General features: G+C 35.5%; 1 protein-coding gene across 2 annotated transcripts in view; it reads right to left on the bottom strand.

The window, feature by feature from the left end:
* SLC17A1 (solute carrier family 17 member 1) overlaps positions 1–17,233 on the bottom strand; it is a 57,728-nt gene that overhangs the window by 13,860 nt on the left and 26,635 nt on the right. The window contains exon 12 of one of the 2 annotated variants that reach the window (XM_023209722.3): positions 12,725–12,861. In XM_023209722.3, the coding sequence (XP_023065490.1) occupies positions 12,727–12,861 (135 nt within the window). In that variant the 3' untranslated portion in view covers positions 12,725–12,726. Of the gene's footprint in view, positions 1–12,724; positions 12,862–17,233 lie in introns of those variants that run through there. The other variant, XM_023209723.1, reaches the window with a different exon arrangement.

Genomic DNA, 17,233 nt, shown 5'->3' with positions numbered 1-17,233 from the left:
ATTAAAAAAAAAAAAGCAAAAAAAAAAAAAAAGAAAAAGCGAACCTCTCAGAGACAATGGGAAGCCTTTATCAATTGGCACTTTAAAAGTTGTAAACAGAATCAAGAGGCTACCATTGCCTTTCTTACAGAAAATAATTCCAAATTGAGTGAGTGCGTTAATTAAACGTAAAGTGAGATTAACACTCGCGAGACTGAAACTAAAGCTACAAAAAATCCTCTGGAAAAACTTTATTCCACTGGGCCCCCTTTTCTGTTGCTCTGCCTGTCTTCTGCACCTTTTCTTTTTTTTTTTAAACACCTCTGCTTTATCTTTCATTCCTTCCTTCCTCTTTTACTTTTTCACCCGGTTATTTGGAAAAGTTTCTAAATTTTCTCGTGGACTCATTACGTGTTTTCATTGCATGTTTTCTTGTCAAATCTTGTCATGTGTTCCTGTGATTTTGTGTTGCTTAAGCATTCATTTTTTGTATGCCTGTAACACAACCAGACAACTTCTTGGAGAAGCTTGAGTTTTCCCTTTGCTTGAGATGTACATTTCCTACCCTATTTTCTCTAAAATTTGATAAGGGCTTCAGCCATGTGGAACAGATAAATTTCAACCTGTTCCACTTACAGAGATGCAGTTTGAATCCAACTGTCCGTTTAAACTAATGAGTTTTACCCGATTCACTGCTAGAGTTTTAAAATTAAAGCTACACAGTCTTTGTGTTTGCCTGTATTTTTGTGCATATGTTTGTATGTGTCTGTTTGTATGTTGTCTACAGTACCAAATTGGCTTATAACTAAATGAGTACTCATAAATTAAGCAAACAAGGCCAAATGTTTTCCAAGTTCATGTGACTTAGTAATCTTCTGATGAATAGGGCTAATCTAAAATGGTTGGTTTGATGGACATGGCTGTGTTTTCTGAGTTATCAACAAAATAGGCATGTATTTAACTTTGAGATTCTTACTTTTATGACACTTGGATGGCATGCAGTAATGTAAAATTGGTTGATAGAAAATTTAGCTTGAGACGATGGCTAGATTTGTCTGATATCTCATGATATTTTCCAGGCATAATTATTAAGAATGAATGGTTAGGGTAGATGTGCATGGGATAAAAGTTTGTAAATGAACTTTTGATAATGGTTATGTTTTTTTTTTTATTATACTTTAAGTTCTAGGGTACATGTGCATAACGTGCAGGTTTGTTACATATGTATACATGTGCCATGTTGGTGTGCTGCACCCATCAACTCGTCAGCACCCATCAATTCATCATTTATATCAGGTATAACTCCCCAATGCAATCCCTCCCCCCTCCCCCCTCCCCATGATAGGCCCCAGTGTGTGATGTTCCCCTTCCCGAGTCCAAGTGAGCTCATTGTTCAGTTCCCACCTATGAGTGAGAACATGTGGTGTTTGGTTTTCTCTTCTTGTGATAGTTTGCTAAGAATGATGGTTTCCAGCTGCATCCATGTCCCTACAAAGGATGCAAACTCATCCTTTTTTATGGCTGCATAGTATTCCATGGTGTATATGTGCCACATTTTCTTAATCCAGTCTGTCACTGATGGACATTTGGGTTGATTCCAAGTCTTTGCTATTGTGAATAGTGCCGCAATAAACATACGTGTGCATGTGTCTTTGTAGTAGCGGTTTCTCAAATCTATTTGGTAACTACACCCTTAGAGTTTTGCTAAGCCAAATTAAATGACGGATGGTCATTGAATGTCTGGATCATTTCCAGATAAAATACTATGCTGAGACTCTGAGTTGAGGCTCAGATGCTTTTGGCTTCTTATTTCAGAGAAATAAAATTATTCGGTTTAAAGAGTTGCTCTGTTAGAAAACCCATGATCTGGACATTGTAAAATGTGTATTCATGGATTATTGGTATGTGATTGATAGTTAAAAGTTGCTTACTTCCTAGGTTTTCACTGAAATTAGAGTTGCTAAGAGTTAACATTGTAATTAATGTGTGTGATTAAACTACTAATGATGAGAAAGGCAATTCTGTCTCAATTGTATGAGGAGAATACAATGTATTTTTGGTAAGAAGTTTAAAGGAAAAAAATAACTTTGTATAGGAAAGACTTTTGTTTGGTAAATTTTTGTCTTAGAGTAAAATGAGTGGTTAAGAAAGAAGTATAGAACAAAGCAGAAATTTCAAGCATTTCATAAATAGTCTAAGTAAGTCTTAAGGTTTATGAAAAGACAGTTTATAAAAGGAATTTTCTCTGTGATCAGATTGCCTATGATTGGAAGCAAATCTTTTATGGGTTTTTCCAGGGATTGAACTTTGATGTTAAAAACACACTGACACAGAACTTAAAAACTTGGTCCCCTGTGTTAGAACAAGGCTTTCTGAAAATATTAATTTGCTCTCAGTAAAATTGCAAGAAGGTTTGATTTTAGTTATGAAATCTGTTTAACAGCCATCCTCTAAACTACAAACAGTTCCTATTCCGGTCACATTTTTTCCTGATAACTGTCTAGTTTCTCTAATTTCAGGTTCTTCCTTCTTTTGACCCTGAAAAAGGTATATCTCTTTGTTTGGCTGTGGTCATGACTCTCCAAACTTTTCATCAATTCCTGTAACTTCTTCTGGTTCCAATTGTGCTGTTATGGACTGATGCTAAAGAGTTTATTTTGAAGGTCTAGAATAGCAGTGTTTTACCCTTGTACAACTTATTTTGGCTTGGCTTTTCTTGATATGCCTGAATTATTTTGTGTAACCAGGACATCCCATGCTGTTTCTAAGAACAACACATTCCTCTGCTCAAAGTACTAGTTTTCTTGTTTACATTCCTCTATAATATAGTATACTCTCATAGTCCTGGAAACATTCTTCTTGTGCCTGATTAAATTTAAGTGCTCTTTTTTAAAGTCAGGTTTAACACCCAAGTTATCTGAATAGGTTTTCTGTAAGGAGAAGCAATCGTATTACAGCAGGTTTTTTTTCTTTGCCTTTTAGGTAACTGACCAAGGAAACAAAAATTGTGGGTTTTACCAAAATAAGTTCCAATGCTTCATGTTGTCCTTAATAGATTTTTGATTACTTAGGAAAATTGAGCTTTAAAAGGATTAAGGTTTTTACATCCATGGAACTTTCTCTATTGCTTTTGAAGTCTATTGATTATCACTCCAGTTAGATGAATAAATATTATCTCGTCATGACCTATGATTCTGTTTCATCAAGTACCTTGAAACTTTTGACATCTTTGGCGGGTTTCCTCAGCATCAAAATCCTAAATTAAGTCTTTTTTATCTTGTAGACATAGTAAATGATTAGGCTTGTAAATCATAGAGAAACATTGTCAAAAAAAGAGATGTTCAGCTTTCTTTAACTTCTAGTTTTGTAAATGTGTTATTAAAATATGTTCCAAAACTGTATGAGATTCCTAAAATTCTGGTTTGTCATGGTATGTGTTATCATTCACGATTATGATTATTATGTTAAATGGTAGTATGCCACAGAAATACCCAGATTCCTTTGTCAATTGTAAACTCCCATCAGATCTTTGACCATGGCTGTTTGGGGATTTTGTCATTCACAGTTAATGTTTTAAATTCTTTGGAGCTCGGCACAGTGGCTCATACCTGTAATCCCAACACAAGCCGAGGCTGGAGGATCACTTGAGTCCAGGTGTTCGAGACCAGCCTGGGCAACAAAGTGAGACCCTGTCTCTACAAAAAATACAAAAAATTAACTGGACATGTTGGTGCAGGCCTATCATCCCAGCTACTTGGGAGGTTGAGCTGGGAGGATTGCTTGAGCCCTGGGAGGTCAAAGCTGCAGCGAGCCATGATCTCGCCACTGCACTCCAACCTGGGTAACAAAGGGAGACCCTGTCTCAAAAAAAATAAACAAATAATAAAAATAAATTATGCTTTGGTAGCATTTTCAATTGGCTTTAGTTCAGAATTGCTTTTCATGAAACTGTTAATCAAGATCAAGCGAAACAAATTACCTGAAACTAAATAATTGATAAGGATAATTTTTAATGACTTTTACTTAAAACATTGTTGGTTCTTTACTTATATGTTTTGTTTTTCATATTCAAGGAAATTTTCTTTCGTCAGCTATCTATAGTTTTCATTAATTTGGTAAAATATTCTTTTGTGAACAAAAGTGGAAGCATTTGCTTTTACTCTCTACTTGATTCTTTCAAAACTCAGAAACTGTGAGTATTCTGGTTTTATTTATCTGAGTTTAATAAAATTTTCTCCCTCTTTATAAATAGTATACAATTGGAAACATTAGTTTTATTACCAAAGTTTTAACTGAAATGTCATATTGAAGAATGTACATAAATGCTTGGCTTCAAGAGTTACCAGCCTTACAGTGAATGAGTAAATGTTCCTGGCAGGCCCAAGAACTCTAAGATTGTAAGTAAAATCTAAATCCTAGCTTGGTTTGACTTCCTAGCCTCAAGAGGTTCTAAAATCTGAGGTTTTCTGTATGATCAATGTGGAGAGAAAATGTTATGCTTCTAAGTAAAACTAAAGTATACCTGTTATTAGCCCTGTGTATTGTTTTCAAGTTCTTGCTGTCTGCCTGTAGAATACAGTAGATATTTTACTCTAATTTCTTCCAATATTTGGCTAAAACTAAATCCCAATAAAGTCCCCTGGCACTCTTCCCCCAATCAAGGAATGCTCTGGGACATTCAGGGGATTTCTCCTTCTTAAAATTAACTGGCTAGAGGAATTATATATCAGAATTGGGGGCAAACTAGTTAGAGCACTGGCCAACACTGGGGCTACTCCATCTATCCTTAGCCCTGGCCTGCTTTCAATGTTCCCTTCCTGTAGTTCTGAACTCATTCGGATGGCTGGGCTGAGCCTATCATGGTCCCTAAATCTTTGCCTATCCCCTTCCAACTAAGACCCTTCACTGGCAGTCATTGTTTTTTAATTGTCCCATTGGCCTCTCTGTACCTCCTAGGAAGAGGCTTAGAAACCTACTAGACCCATATTTCCTTCTCTCAAAAAGAGGAAATAATGTTTGAGCTATCCTCACCAGGAGACTTTGCCACAGAAACAGCTTTTACTCCAGTTACCATCTGTGTAGTTAACCTCACAATGCTGTCCATCCTGCTCTCCAGGAGCTGCCCGAGAGTCTTAGGCCACAATCCAATACTGATGTTGGTCACACGCATTCAGCACCTCTGATCAAGATTCAGGTAAACCATAATAAGCCCCTCCCCAGTGTTAAGCTATACACCCTGAATCTGAGGCCCAGGCTCGTATACAGACCATAATGGACAACCTTATATGAAAGAAACTTGTCCTTTGCACCAGGCTTTACAATACTCCTATTGTCTCCATCTGTAAACCCAACAGTAGAGGATAGCAATCTTTCCAGTATCTTAGGGCTGTCAATAACATAGTCATTCCTCAACACCCAGTAGTTCCTGACTAAGCCAATACTTTTCAGCTATTGACCTTTGTAGTGCCTTCTTCAGTATACTGGTACATCTTGATAGCCAGTACCTTTCCCATGGGTTTCCAAGTCTGTCAGTTTGATCATCCACTCTGTTATTACCTAAGACTAGCACTTGGTTTGACCATATTCTCTCCTCTCTCTCACCTGTAAATGGGTCTTTGAATTTTCATAACCTCTCAGGAAATTGTGTTCCCACAAAGGCTATGTTTTTGGCTCCAGTTACCATAGTCAAGAATTTTCCTATCCCTGTCTCAGGACATGAACAAATGCAGGCATTTGCTTTCTGGATCAAATCATTGCTCCCATCACAATTATTAAAACCCCTAGAAGCATCATTGTTGCATCCCAAGTGTAAAAGAGCTCTATCAATAATTGATGACTACCCTGATAACAAGCCCTCAGATTATAAAAATGACAGTGTGGACACTCTTAAGGATGTATTTTGCCTGGGAAGGCTAACCCTAATGAAGGAGCTAGGTTAGGAAGATTTTTGGGATCCTGGTTTGGACTAGGTTCTGCTTGGAATGAATATACAAAGAGAAACTTTTCTTGCACTGTTTACAGAATTGCCCACTCCAGTGCCTGAGCAATAAGGGCATAACAGATCCTGAGACTCCCTTACTCGTGTGGTCCTAGACAATCACATTACTTTAGACTATGTTCTCACTGCACAAGATGGTGTTTGGGCTGTCACTAACACTTTCATCTGCACCTGGGCAAATACTTCCAGTCAGGCTGAATTCAAAACATCCAAGATCCTCAAATCTTTGAAAAGCACATCTTCATAAAGCCTACTGACTGGAATGACTGGGTGAAATTTCCAATTTCTAGATCTTTCCAGCCAGCTTCCCTCAGGATAGGATCCCTCTTGTGCTCTATTTACAAGTCTTAATGATCTTCCACATATTTGGGGTATACATTTGACTCCCCTTTAAAATTGTTCTAGCCTGTTTTAACAACTGTCTGCAAAAGACCCCCATCAGGATCATGCTGACCCAACATCCTTCATTTGCATAAAGGAACTGGATGAGAACCTGAGCAGGAACCTTTGCTATAAAACCAGAGCCTTCCTTTTGATCTCTGAAACATTTCCATTTAATGTGGACAAAATCCTACCCCATCCTCCTCCCTGTCAACACTTCCAATCTCAGTAATAAACACTCTTTAGTTGCTAAAGCCAAAATCTAGGTCCTATCCTTGTTTCTTCTCTTTCTGCATAGTTCACAATCTCCCTGCCTTGTCTGGCCTGCTCTACCTCCAGAACTCATCTGAATCTGGCTGCTTCTCACCATATCCCCTGCCTACATCTCTCACTTGAACCTCTGAAACAGCCTCTGTCCTGGTCTCCCTGCATCTTCTCTTGTTTTCCTAAAGTCCTTTCTCTAGAAGGTGGCGAAAAAGATCTTTATAAATCATTGATCAGGAAAGTCACTTGTCTCAAAAGTATCCAATGGATTTGATTATAGACAGAACTGGATGCAAACCAAGCTTTTGCCATGACCTGGAAGCACTACATTAACCACTTAACCTCAACCACTTACACAGTTTATCTCTCTTTACTCACAAGATTCCAACCATGCTGCCCTTCATTCTCCCTCTTAGGAATACTGAGCTCACTCCCATCCCAGATTACTTTTCTTGGTTATTTTTTATGCTTGGAATACTCTTTCCCAGAGTATGTAAATTCACAGACCCTAGATTAAGAATCCCTGCTTTCTGATACTCATCCAGACAGTAAAGAAATACATTTAAGCACTTTTACAGGTGCTGGGATAGAACAGTGAGAGCTGGGTTCAAGTGAGAACAAATTTTGCCCAGTAGGTGACATTTGTGTTGAGACTTCAGTGATGCGAAAGAGGCACATTATTTTTCATCCTTGGAATACTCACTGACCTCCAGCAAAAACAGCCCTCCTGAACATGCTCTATTGTGTTACCCTATTTCATGTTCTTTTTAGTATATCAGTGTGTGGAATTATCCTGTTTAAATATAGCTATTTGTTTCCCCCTATCAAAATGTGAAGCTCTTTTAGGCACTGAAGTCCTGACGATGTTGCTCACTGCTCTATCCCAGCACCTACAAAAGTGCTTAAATATGTTTATTTACTGTCTGAATGAATACTAGATAGCAGGGATTCTTAATCTAGGGTCTGTGAATTTACATAGAGAAAAATTACATTTTTATTTCCTTAACATTTGACTAAAATTTAACATTTCCTTCCATTATTAATGTAGACAATACATCACAACAGTGGTCATACTGAGGACTTAAATATTAATAAAAATCACAGGTATTTTCCTGTGACATTACAATTGTGAACCATGAAAGAACAAATCCTTCAAGTTGGATGCTGACTGGCTAAATGGGCTTAAAATCAAAATAGAGCCAAGCAGTCATTTGCTGACTAGAGGTCACACATGCACTTTGAGTTTTCATAAGACCCACACACCTTCTAAGTTAATAGCTTAGTTCATAGCTGCTTGTTCCTGTTTATATGCCTGAACCAACAAATAGACTGTGGCCTGAGTTGACAAATCAGAATTCAGCAAGTGTCAGCCTCTCAGAACCAAGCAAATCTGAATCATGCATGTGCATAAGTGGACCTGAGTGGGAACCTGGGAGGGAACTTTCTCTATAAACGATGAACTCTCTTTTTGTTCTTTAGACTGCACCTTAAATCTGTCTCTCCATAGTTCACAAACTGTTCACTGGGATAGCCTCTTTCCTCTAAATTTCTTTTCAGAGAACTTTTATTCAGACAATTATTACTAATATCTCAAAATATTTTGTTTTGTTCAATATTATTTTAAAACTAAAGCACTAATACTAATCATGTTATCATAAACATGCTTTTTAGTATCTTGATAACTATTTCAACATAATTAATCTCCTTTAGAATCCTCCACATTATATTCTGAGTTGTGGTTTATTACACAAAAGAGATTGAGAAGCCCTGCTGTAAAGGAACTACCACAAGCAAAATGCATGCCCCTTATTCAACTATTGTCCCTGGGATCCACTGAAATAAATGTAAAGAAACAAAAATAGAACATTACAAAACCTAGAGAACTACCTCATACCCAAATCAACAAGGACTATTAGCTATAATAAATTCAGAATACTGAGGGCCAAAATAAAGGGTGACATTGGAAATCAGCTCACAGCTGTGTACTAAACTCATGATCTCGGTACATTCAGAGGGAAGACAGAGGTGGAAACAGCAGTTCCAGGACTGCGAAGCGACTTCCTCCTGGGTGAGGCTGGGTAGGAGGCAGGGCATCTGGGAATCAATGGACCTTTGCAATCCTGGTGCACCAGGCATATTGGCAATGGCTTCTAGGCTACAGGAGAAACACAAGGCCATTATTCTGCCTTTGCTTATTTTCTTCCAACCTCTAAAATTACAAGGCAAAGTTGTAAGGTAACCAGCTTTGCAGCAATGTGTCAGTTTGAGAATGACAGGTAAAATACTGCTGATTCCACGAACAAAATGCCTGTGTGCTGCTGAATGACTGACAGCCATGAGGATACAGGTTGTTGAAGAAACAACCATTAGCACAGCAACACAAAGAGCAAGGCCCAGAATACCTCCTGCACTATGGCACTATTCATACTGGTGTTCCCAGAGCCCCTCTGCCATTTAGCCTAATATCTAAAATGAGAATTTAAAACCTCCACTGCCAGCCTGATGGAAAGATGCCAAGGGCAACCAGATAAACAGAAAGGAGAATGGAGGAAATTCTACCCACATCATCTTTGGGGAATTACAGGCTTACGTAGAATTAGCCTGAACCAAAGAAAAATAATTAGAAACATTGAATGTGTTTGATATTTTGGAAGGAGAAAAAAAGCAGAAAAAGAATATAGCATGTAAATGGAAAAAATGAATACATTTTCAAAGAAGAGTTAGAGAGCATAAGCACAATCAAAATTTAAAATATTCTACAAATCTAAATTACTAGAGGCAGGCAAGGAGGCAGGAGGAGGAAAAGGACCAAAAAGATATGGAGGATTTTTTCAAGGGAATAGAAAATAAGATGCTAGAAAATGAAGTATATTTGTAATGACAATAAACGCAGTTGGATTGAAGTCATCTATACAAAGGAGACAGCTCTCAAAGTGGGTGAAATAATTGAACCCAGCTATATACCTTCTGTAAGAAAAACATTAAATAAAATGACTCAGGAAGGTGGAATTTAAAGGCAATGCAAAAGTATTCCAGGGAATCTAAAATAAGCACACACCCACACCCACAATTTAAGGTTGTCATATCAACATCAGAAAGTAAATTAAAAGTAAAAATTATGAAATGGGAAGGATTCATAAATTTATAAAGTCAAAAGTAAATTTCAAATTAAGATATACTCATCAAAATCTTTTTGAAATTGTAACATCAGAATATAGTATTCAATAGTAACTGCCAAAGCAGACATAAAAAGAAAAATGGATAGAAATAATAATGGAAAACTTTGGTATAACTTTCAAATTTAATAGGTCAAGTATATAAAAAACAAATAAGATTTATGAATTCTGAATAAAGTAAAGTGATTGTTCTCATAGCTGTGCTACACTCTGTGCCTTGGAAATAGAGGATAAACCTTTGCTAATGTCTATGGGATATTTTCTAGTGCTGTTATATGCTTATTTGTAAGGACAATCTCAGATATTTCTACATTAAAATATTCAGACAAGCTTTTGTATTTTTAAATTACTGGTTATATTCCATTCACTTAAACAAAATGTATTAACTAAGGCTGCATTGACAAACATGCTTAATTCCATATCCAGATTTTTGCCATTTCTAAATCAACAATCTTGAGTTATGCTTGCATCTTGGCAAATTTTTGTGAGTACACCATTATGGAAATTTTTAGTACTTGCAATACTGGATCAATTTAATACTGACTCAATTTCATTTTTGAGTGACACTATCAGTTTTCCTCCTTTAGCTGGGTGTAGTGTTGCATGCCTATAGTCCCAGATACCAGGGAGGCTGAGGCACGAGGATTACTTGAACCCAGGGGATTGAGGCTACAGTAAATTATGATTATGCCACTCCAGCCTGGGCAACACAGTGAGATCCTTTTTTTTTTTTTTTTTTAAATTTCTTCAAACATCATTTGGATCATTTCTTCCAATAAATTTGTTAACTGGCTATTTTTGTTTAAGGTGAAAAATTTATTGATTAATATTAATATAATATTTATCAATAAATTTTCCAGGATACTTACTGAATTCATTATTGTTTGTATAGTTTTCCAGTCAACCCATTTGGATTTTCTAAGTAGATAACCATATCAGCTGCTCATAATGATAATTTTACCTTCTTTACCAATATGTGTTTTCTTCATTTCCTTGTCTCTCAGCCCCTCTCTCTTAACTGAGAACCTCCTTGCTTATTGCACAGATGAGATGCCAACCTATGTACTAACTCATCACATATACAACACTGCCTTCTCTCTGCCACTGTGGATAAGCTCTAGGTTTCTGCCCAAGGCCAACCCGAGTCGTGGTGCTTGAATTACATCCTTTCCGGATGAGTCAAGTACTTTTTAATTCTGTCATCTTGCCTTATCTCCTACATTGTGGAACCTCATTACTGAATTATACCATCACCTTATATGCTATTGCATCTATCTTCGGAAACAAACAAAAAACAAATAAAACCCTCCTTGGTTCTACATCCCTCTACAGCTACCACACCACTTCTCTGATTTCCTTTATAGGAATGCCTATCCTGACTGTCTCAGTTTCCTCAGCCCATATTCTCTCTCTCTTGATCTCTCTTTTCATACTATAAAATAAAACACAGAGACACAGAAAATTGCACACATATTTGGCTCAATGAATTATTATAGGATAAGTGTTTGTAATCACTAGCCTGGACATGAAAAATAGAATATTGCCAGGATTCCTGAAGTTCTTCAAATGGTCCCTCCCTGCCCCTAAAAGTAACAACTTCTTTGACATTTATAATAATCTATTTGTCTGTATTTCTTTATAGACTTATCACCCACATGTATACTTTTATAGTGTTTCATTTTGCCAATATTTAAAAATTTGTTTTATCATTTAAGTTCTTTCTAATCTAGAGCATCCATTTCTACCCCCATTTTTGTTTTTTTCAGACGGAGTCTTGCTCTGTTGTCCAGGCTAAAGTGCAGTGATCTCGGCTCACTGCAACCTCTGCCTTCCAAGTGCAAGAGATTCTCCTGCCTCAGCCTCCTGAATAGCTGAGATTACAGGTGCCTGCCACCGCGCCTGGCTAATTTTTGTATTTTTAGTAGAGACGGGGTTTCACCATCTTGGCCAGGCTGGTCTTGAACTCCTGACCTCATGATCCACCCGCCTCGGCCTCCCTATTTTTCTTTATATGTAATTTATTTATTAAAGAACCTGAGCCTTTTGACCTACAAAATCTCCTACAGTTTAGATTTGCTAATGATACACTCAGATTTTGTCAAACATATTCTCTGTTTTCTGTACTTCCTCCAAAATGGTAGCTGTATACAAGGTTTGATGAGATTCAGCTTGACTTTCTTAGCAAGACATTAGTGGTGGGGTGTTCTTTCATCAGAAGGTATACAATGTCTTCATGCCTTTCTTTTTGTGATACTAATGATCATTGAAATTCAACACCTAGATCTCTTAATTTATTGAGGGTTGCAAAATAAGGATATTCCACATCTATCAATTCTTATTTATGCATTAGCCAAAATAATTCTACAAAGAGACATTTCTCCTACCATTTATTTACCACTGATAGAGCTGACATAAGCAAAGCACAGTATCATGCCTTGAACACACCTTAATGGACTCTTTGTCTCCATCATTCATTTGAAAATCATTTTAGTCAGGGTTACCTTTAAAGTTCTTCTTGCCTAACCCATTTGTAAATTCTTAGACCTTATATAATTTAATGTCTTGATATTACAGCACTTGCCAAAGGTCCTTGCTCTCAACCTTTTTCACTTCGAGTCTCCATTTTACAACTGTTCTTCCTACTTCGTTGAAGGCCCTTCCCAGTCTTTTTTGCAAACTTCTCTTTTTCATCCTCACCTTTTGATGTTAAAGAGTCCCAGCCTCCCAAATTTATATCTCCAGCCATAGCATCCCCACAGAGTCCCACAGCCATTTCCATCAGGATGTCTAATATTCTCAGGCTTAACATGGTCTCCTCTTTTCCAAACCTGCCCCTTATTCCTCCCCATCTGAGGAGTCATCCTTAATTCCTCTCTCTCCTGAATTCCCAGTTTCAAAAATTGTCCTTAATCTGATCACTTCTCACCTTCAGAGACGTGTGTGTTGTCTTTCTTTAGCCCAGTCCTGAATTTCTGCTTTAGCAACTATAAGGTAGAAAATTAGGCCAGTCACATTAATGGCTGCCATCAAGATGAAGGTTTTAAACCAGGCAGATTCTGGATCCTAAGGAATTAAAATTCAAAGTAACTGTAAATTATTGCCCTTGTTTTTTTGTTTTGTAACATTTAAAATGTAATGTTAAAAATAATGTAGACTCAATCACTTAACAAATATGGAAAAACACACTTATACATAGCCAAAATGTAATTATTTTACTCTATAAAAATAATCACTTTTATCTTTCTACTGTATACATGTTGTTTAAAATTCTATTTTAATCAGATATTAAGTTTACTAGTTTCTTATAGTTCAAAATTAACTGATTTTTTTCAATCTGATCTATTATTTCAAAGTTTTCTGCATCTTTTCAAGGTATCTTATGTAGCCGACATATTATTGTATCATATAAGCCTATATAGATAAAGAATGTCTTTGTATTTTAATTGGCAAATTTAACACACTTTCATCTATCGTCACTATTATTTTGTTAAGATTTATTGCTCCCATATTATTTCGTATTTTCTATTGCAATGCTTTATTTTTTTTTTAAGTTTTGGATTCATTTTGAAGAGAATGAGTTTTCTTCTACTGGTTTATAAAAGTTATCTGTATTACTCTTTAAACATTATTCTTCAGATGCATGCTCAAGTTGAAATAGCTATCTTGATAGGTAGATCAAAAGATATAGCTATAGAGATTTAAGAATACATAGCTAAATATATCTATTTATAGTAGATACATATTGAACTGTATAAATTGAAAAAGATGTATACATTTTATCAACATTTATCTTTTTCATAATAGGGCTAATATTTGGCAGGCTCTCATTTCCTTTTGGTCCTGTCTTCTGTCTCCATACCCATCCCTATGCAAACAAACAGTTCATATTTTGGCATTTATTTTTTTCTTTTCTTTCTTCTTTTTTTTTTTTTTTTTTGGAAACAGGGTCTCACTCTGTATTGTAGCCTAGAGCTCAATGGCACAATCATGGTTCACTGCAGCCTCGAACTCCCAGACTCAGGTGATCTTCCCACCTCAGCCTCCTAGCTGGGACTACAGGCACGTGCCGCCATTTGCAGTTAATGTTCTATTTTTGTTTTTTGTTTTGTTTTTTTTTAATAGAGATGAGGTTTTGCCATGTTGTCCAGGCTGGTCTTGAACTCCTGGGCTCAAGCAATCCGCCCAACCTCGGCCTCCCAAAGTGTTGGGATTACAGGCATGACCCACTGCACCTGGCCCTGTTTTGGCATTTCTTAAAAACTTTTTGTTATTGATTATTATGGATAGTCTTTCTTTTTTTTTTTTCTTTTCTTTTATCCTTAATTTTAAGATAACGAAAATATAATCAAGATAATTGATACTATTATTTTCCACTCATTTTCTGATTATATCTCCTGTTTTTTTTTTGTTTTTTTTTTTAACTTCTCTAAATAGTTTATTTCCCCTAAGGTGTGAGGCATTGTATGGTCTTGTATCCCTAAAAATAGTTTTCTTATGCCATTGTCCTCTTGCATCTTGTGTTGCTGACAATTTTTGACTGTTGCCTCAATGGGACTATTTTATTTATTTTAATTTAATTTAATTTCATTTCATTGAGACAGAGTCTCACTCTGTAGCCCAGGCTGGAGTGCAGTGGCTCAATTTCAACTCACTGCTACCTCTGCCTCCCGGGTTCAAGCAATTCTCCTGCCTCAGCCTCCTGAGTAGGTGGGATTACAGTCACGTGCCACCACGTCTGGCTAATTTTTTGTATTTTTAGTAGAGATGGGGTTCCACCATGTTGTCCAGGCTGGTCTCAAACTCCTGACCTCAGGTGATCCACCTGCTTCAGCCTCCCCAAGTGCTGGGATTACAGGTGTGAGCCACTGCGCCTGGCCTGTTCTCATCATTTTTGAAGAACTTCGGGACTATTTTAAACAATGCTGCTATGAGAGGATTATGAGAAAAATAGGATGTTTGATTAAATTTGAATTTCAGATAAACAATGAGTAACTTGGTAGTACAAATATATCCCATGCATTTTGGTAATGAAGCAAAGTCCTGTATTATTTCTTGTTTATCTGAAAGTCAAATCTAACTGGGCAGTCTTCATCTTCTTGGGTTTTTTCTTTTTTATTTCAAAATCTGGCAACCTCATAGTATAAACATTTTTTTTTGTATATGTTCCTCAATGTGTATAGATTCATTTATCTTGGAGTGAAATTACTGAATCATAAAGATTGCATAACCTAAGCTTCACTAGGTAATATCTGTGCTCAGAAGTGTTGTATTAATTTACAATTCCAGCATTTGTTATTAATTTTGCTTTTCAGCACATCATTACTTACCCTTGGTATTATAGACCACCAATCTAGTGGGTGTGTAGTGTGAGCAAGTTGTGATTTTTAATTTGTCTTTTACTATATTTATTAGCTATTTGGATTTCACCTTGTAAAGTGCCTACTTACATCTTTTTTTTTTCTCATTTTCTTATTGATTTGTAGTAACTATGTATTTTTATTAAAAGCCCTTGGTTAGTTGTATGTGTTGTAAATATCTTTTCAAACTTGATGGTTACTTATTCTATTGTTGGTATATTTTGAGGAACAGAAGTTCTTAATTTTAATGCAGTCAAATTTGTTGTCTTGTTCTTTATGTTAGTGCTTTTAGTGCCCTTTTAAAGAAATAATTCTGTCTGTCAGATCATGAAAATATTCCTCTGAATTATATTCTAGAAACTTTATATTTTGCCTACAATTTTTAGATGTGCAATCCACCTCTACTTCATATTTTTGTATGTTGAGATAAGTTAAATTTTATTTTTCTTCATAATGATATTCCTTTAACCCAGTACCATTTTATAAGCCCTTTCTTTACGACAAAGGCACTGTTCTGTCATAAATTAAATGTCCATATATGTGGGATCTTTCTACACTCTTTCTTCAGTTCTATTGGTCTACTACTTGTGCCAATACCATAAGGTATTTATTTTCATAGCTTTGTAATGTATCTTAATATTAGGTAGAACAAATATTCCAGTTTGTCTTCTTCAAGATTCTCTTAGCTAACTATTCTTGGCCCTTTGTGAACACATGTCAATTATATAAAAGTCTTTTCAATTTCCACAAAGTAACTTAAGGTTTTGATTGGGATTTTATTGAATCTACAGCTCATTAGGGGAATTAGAAGATATTTATAATTTTGAGTCTTTTAGTATATAAAAATGGCATCTCCCTCCATTTACTTAGTTTTTAAAAAATTTCTTTCAAGTCTCTCACTTATGGTTTTCTTTGTGGAGATCATATGAGTAATTCATTAAATTTTTTCTTAGATATATGATTTTTATTATGGTGTTGAAAATAGTATCCTTTTTAAAATTTTTATTTTCACACTCTTTATTCAGGTATTTAGAAAACAACGTATATTTATAGATTTACTCTATAAATTCCAAAACCTACTTATTAATTCTAATAACTTATAAGTAGTGTTAATCTTCTGATTTTTTTTGAATGCCACCTATAAAAATGTTAATGATATTTCTTCTTTTTTTCATATTTCTGCGTCTTATTTCATTCATTAGGACATAGTAAAAAGTTTAGTATTAATAAATAGTGACAGCAGGCATTTTTTTCATACTCCAATCTCAGAGAGAAATGTTCCATGTTGTGTGTGTGTGTATGTGTATATATGTGTGTGTATATATATGTGTGTTTGTGTGTATACATATTTATACACACAAAATTCCCACAGCAAATATACATACATGTGTATGTATATATACATACACATAGAAATAGGTGTATACATATTTCTCAGTGAATTGAATCATATATCTTTATGAAGTGATAGTTGTAATTTCTAGTAATACTGTTTGTCTTAAGGTGTCCTCTGAGATCAACATAGCCTCATCAGCTTTTTAGCTAAAAATTGCGTAGAATGTTTTCTCTGTTAATTTCAACTTTTCTGTTGCTTTATATTTTATTATATATTAATATGAAAGCAGCACAGAGTTAAGCTTCATTTCTTAATCCAATATGGCTGCCTTTTGCTTTTAGTTAGAGCTTTTAGCTTATTTAAAGTAGCTGCTGGCACGTCTAGTTTACCAAATTATTTTGATTGTTTTATATTTGCACCTCTTGTTCTATGTTGCTTTTTCTCTACTTTTTTTGCCTTCTTTTAGATAAGGTACTTTTATCATTTCATTTTTGTCTTTATTACTTTGAAATTGATGTACCTTTTCTATTTTTTAAATTATTAGATTAGAAATTACAACATGTTTTCTTCATGTATCAATCTCTTAGTACTTTTATCCTCTGGCAAGACAGCATGAAGTCTTTCAAATACTTTGCTCCATTTATCTTCTCTTGACTTATTTACTCTTATTATTGTTTATTTTATATTTTGTATATAGTGTTTTTTAAACTCCACAGGGCATTACTTTTGTTTACCCAATAAA

Source organism: Piliocolobus tephrosceles, chromosome 5 (assembly GCF_002776525.5).
Source record: "Piliocolobus tephrosceles isolate RC106 chromosome 5, ASM277652v3, whole genome shotgun sequence".
NCBI lineage: Eukaryota > Metazoa > Chordata > Mammalia > Primates > Cercopithecidae > Piliocolobus > Piliocolobus tephrosceles.
The sequence above is the reverse complement of the archived record's forward strand: the minus strand, read 5'-3'. Positions and strand labels throughout refer to the sequence as shown.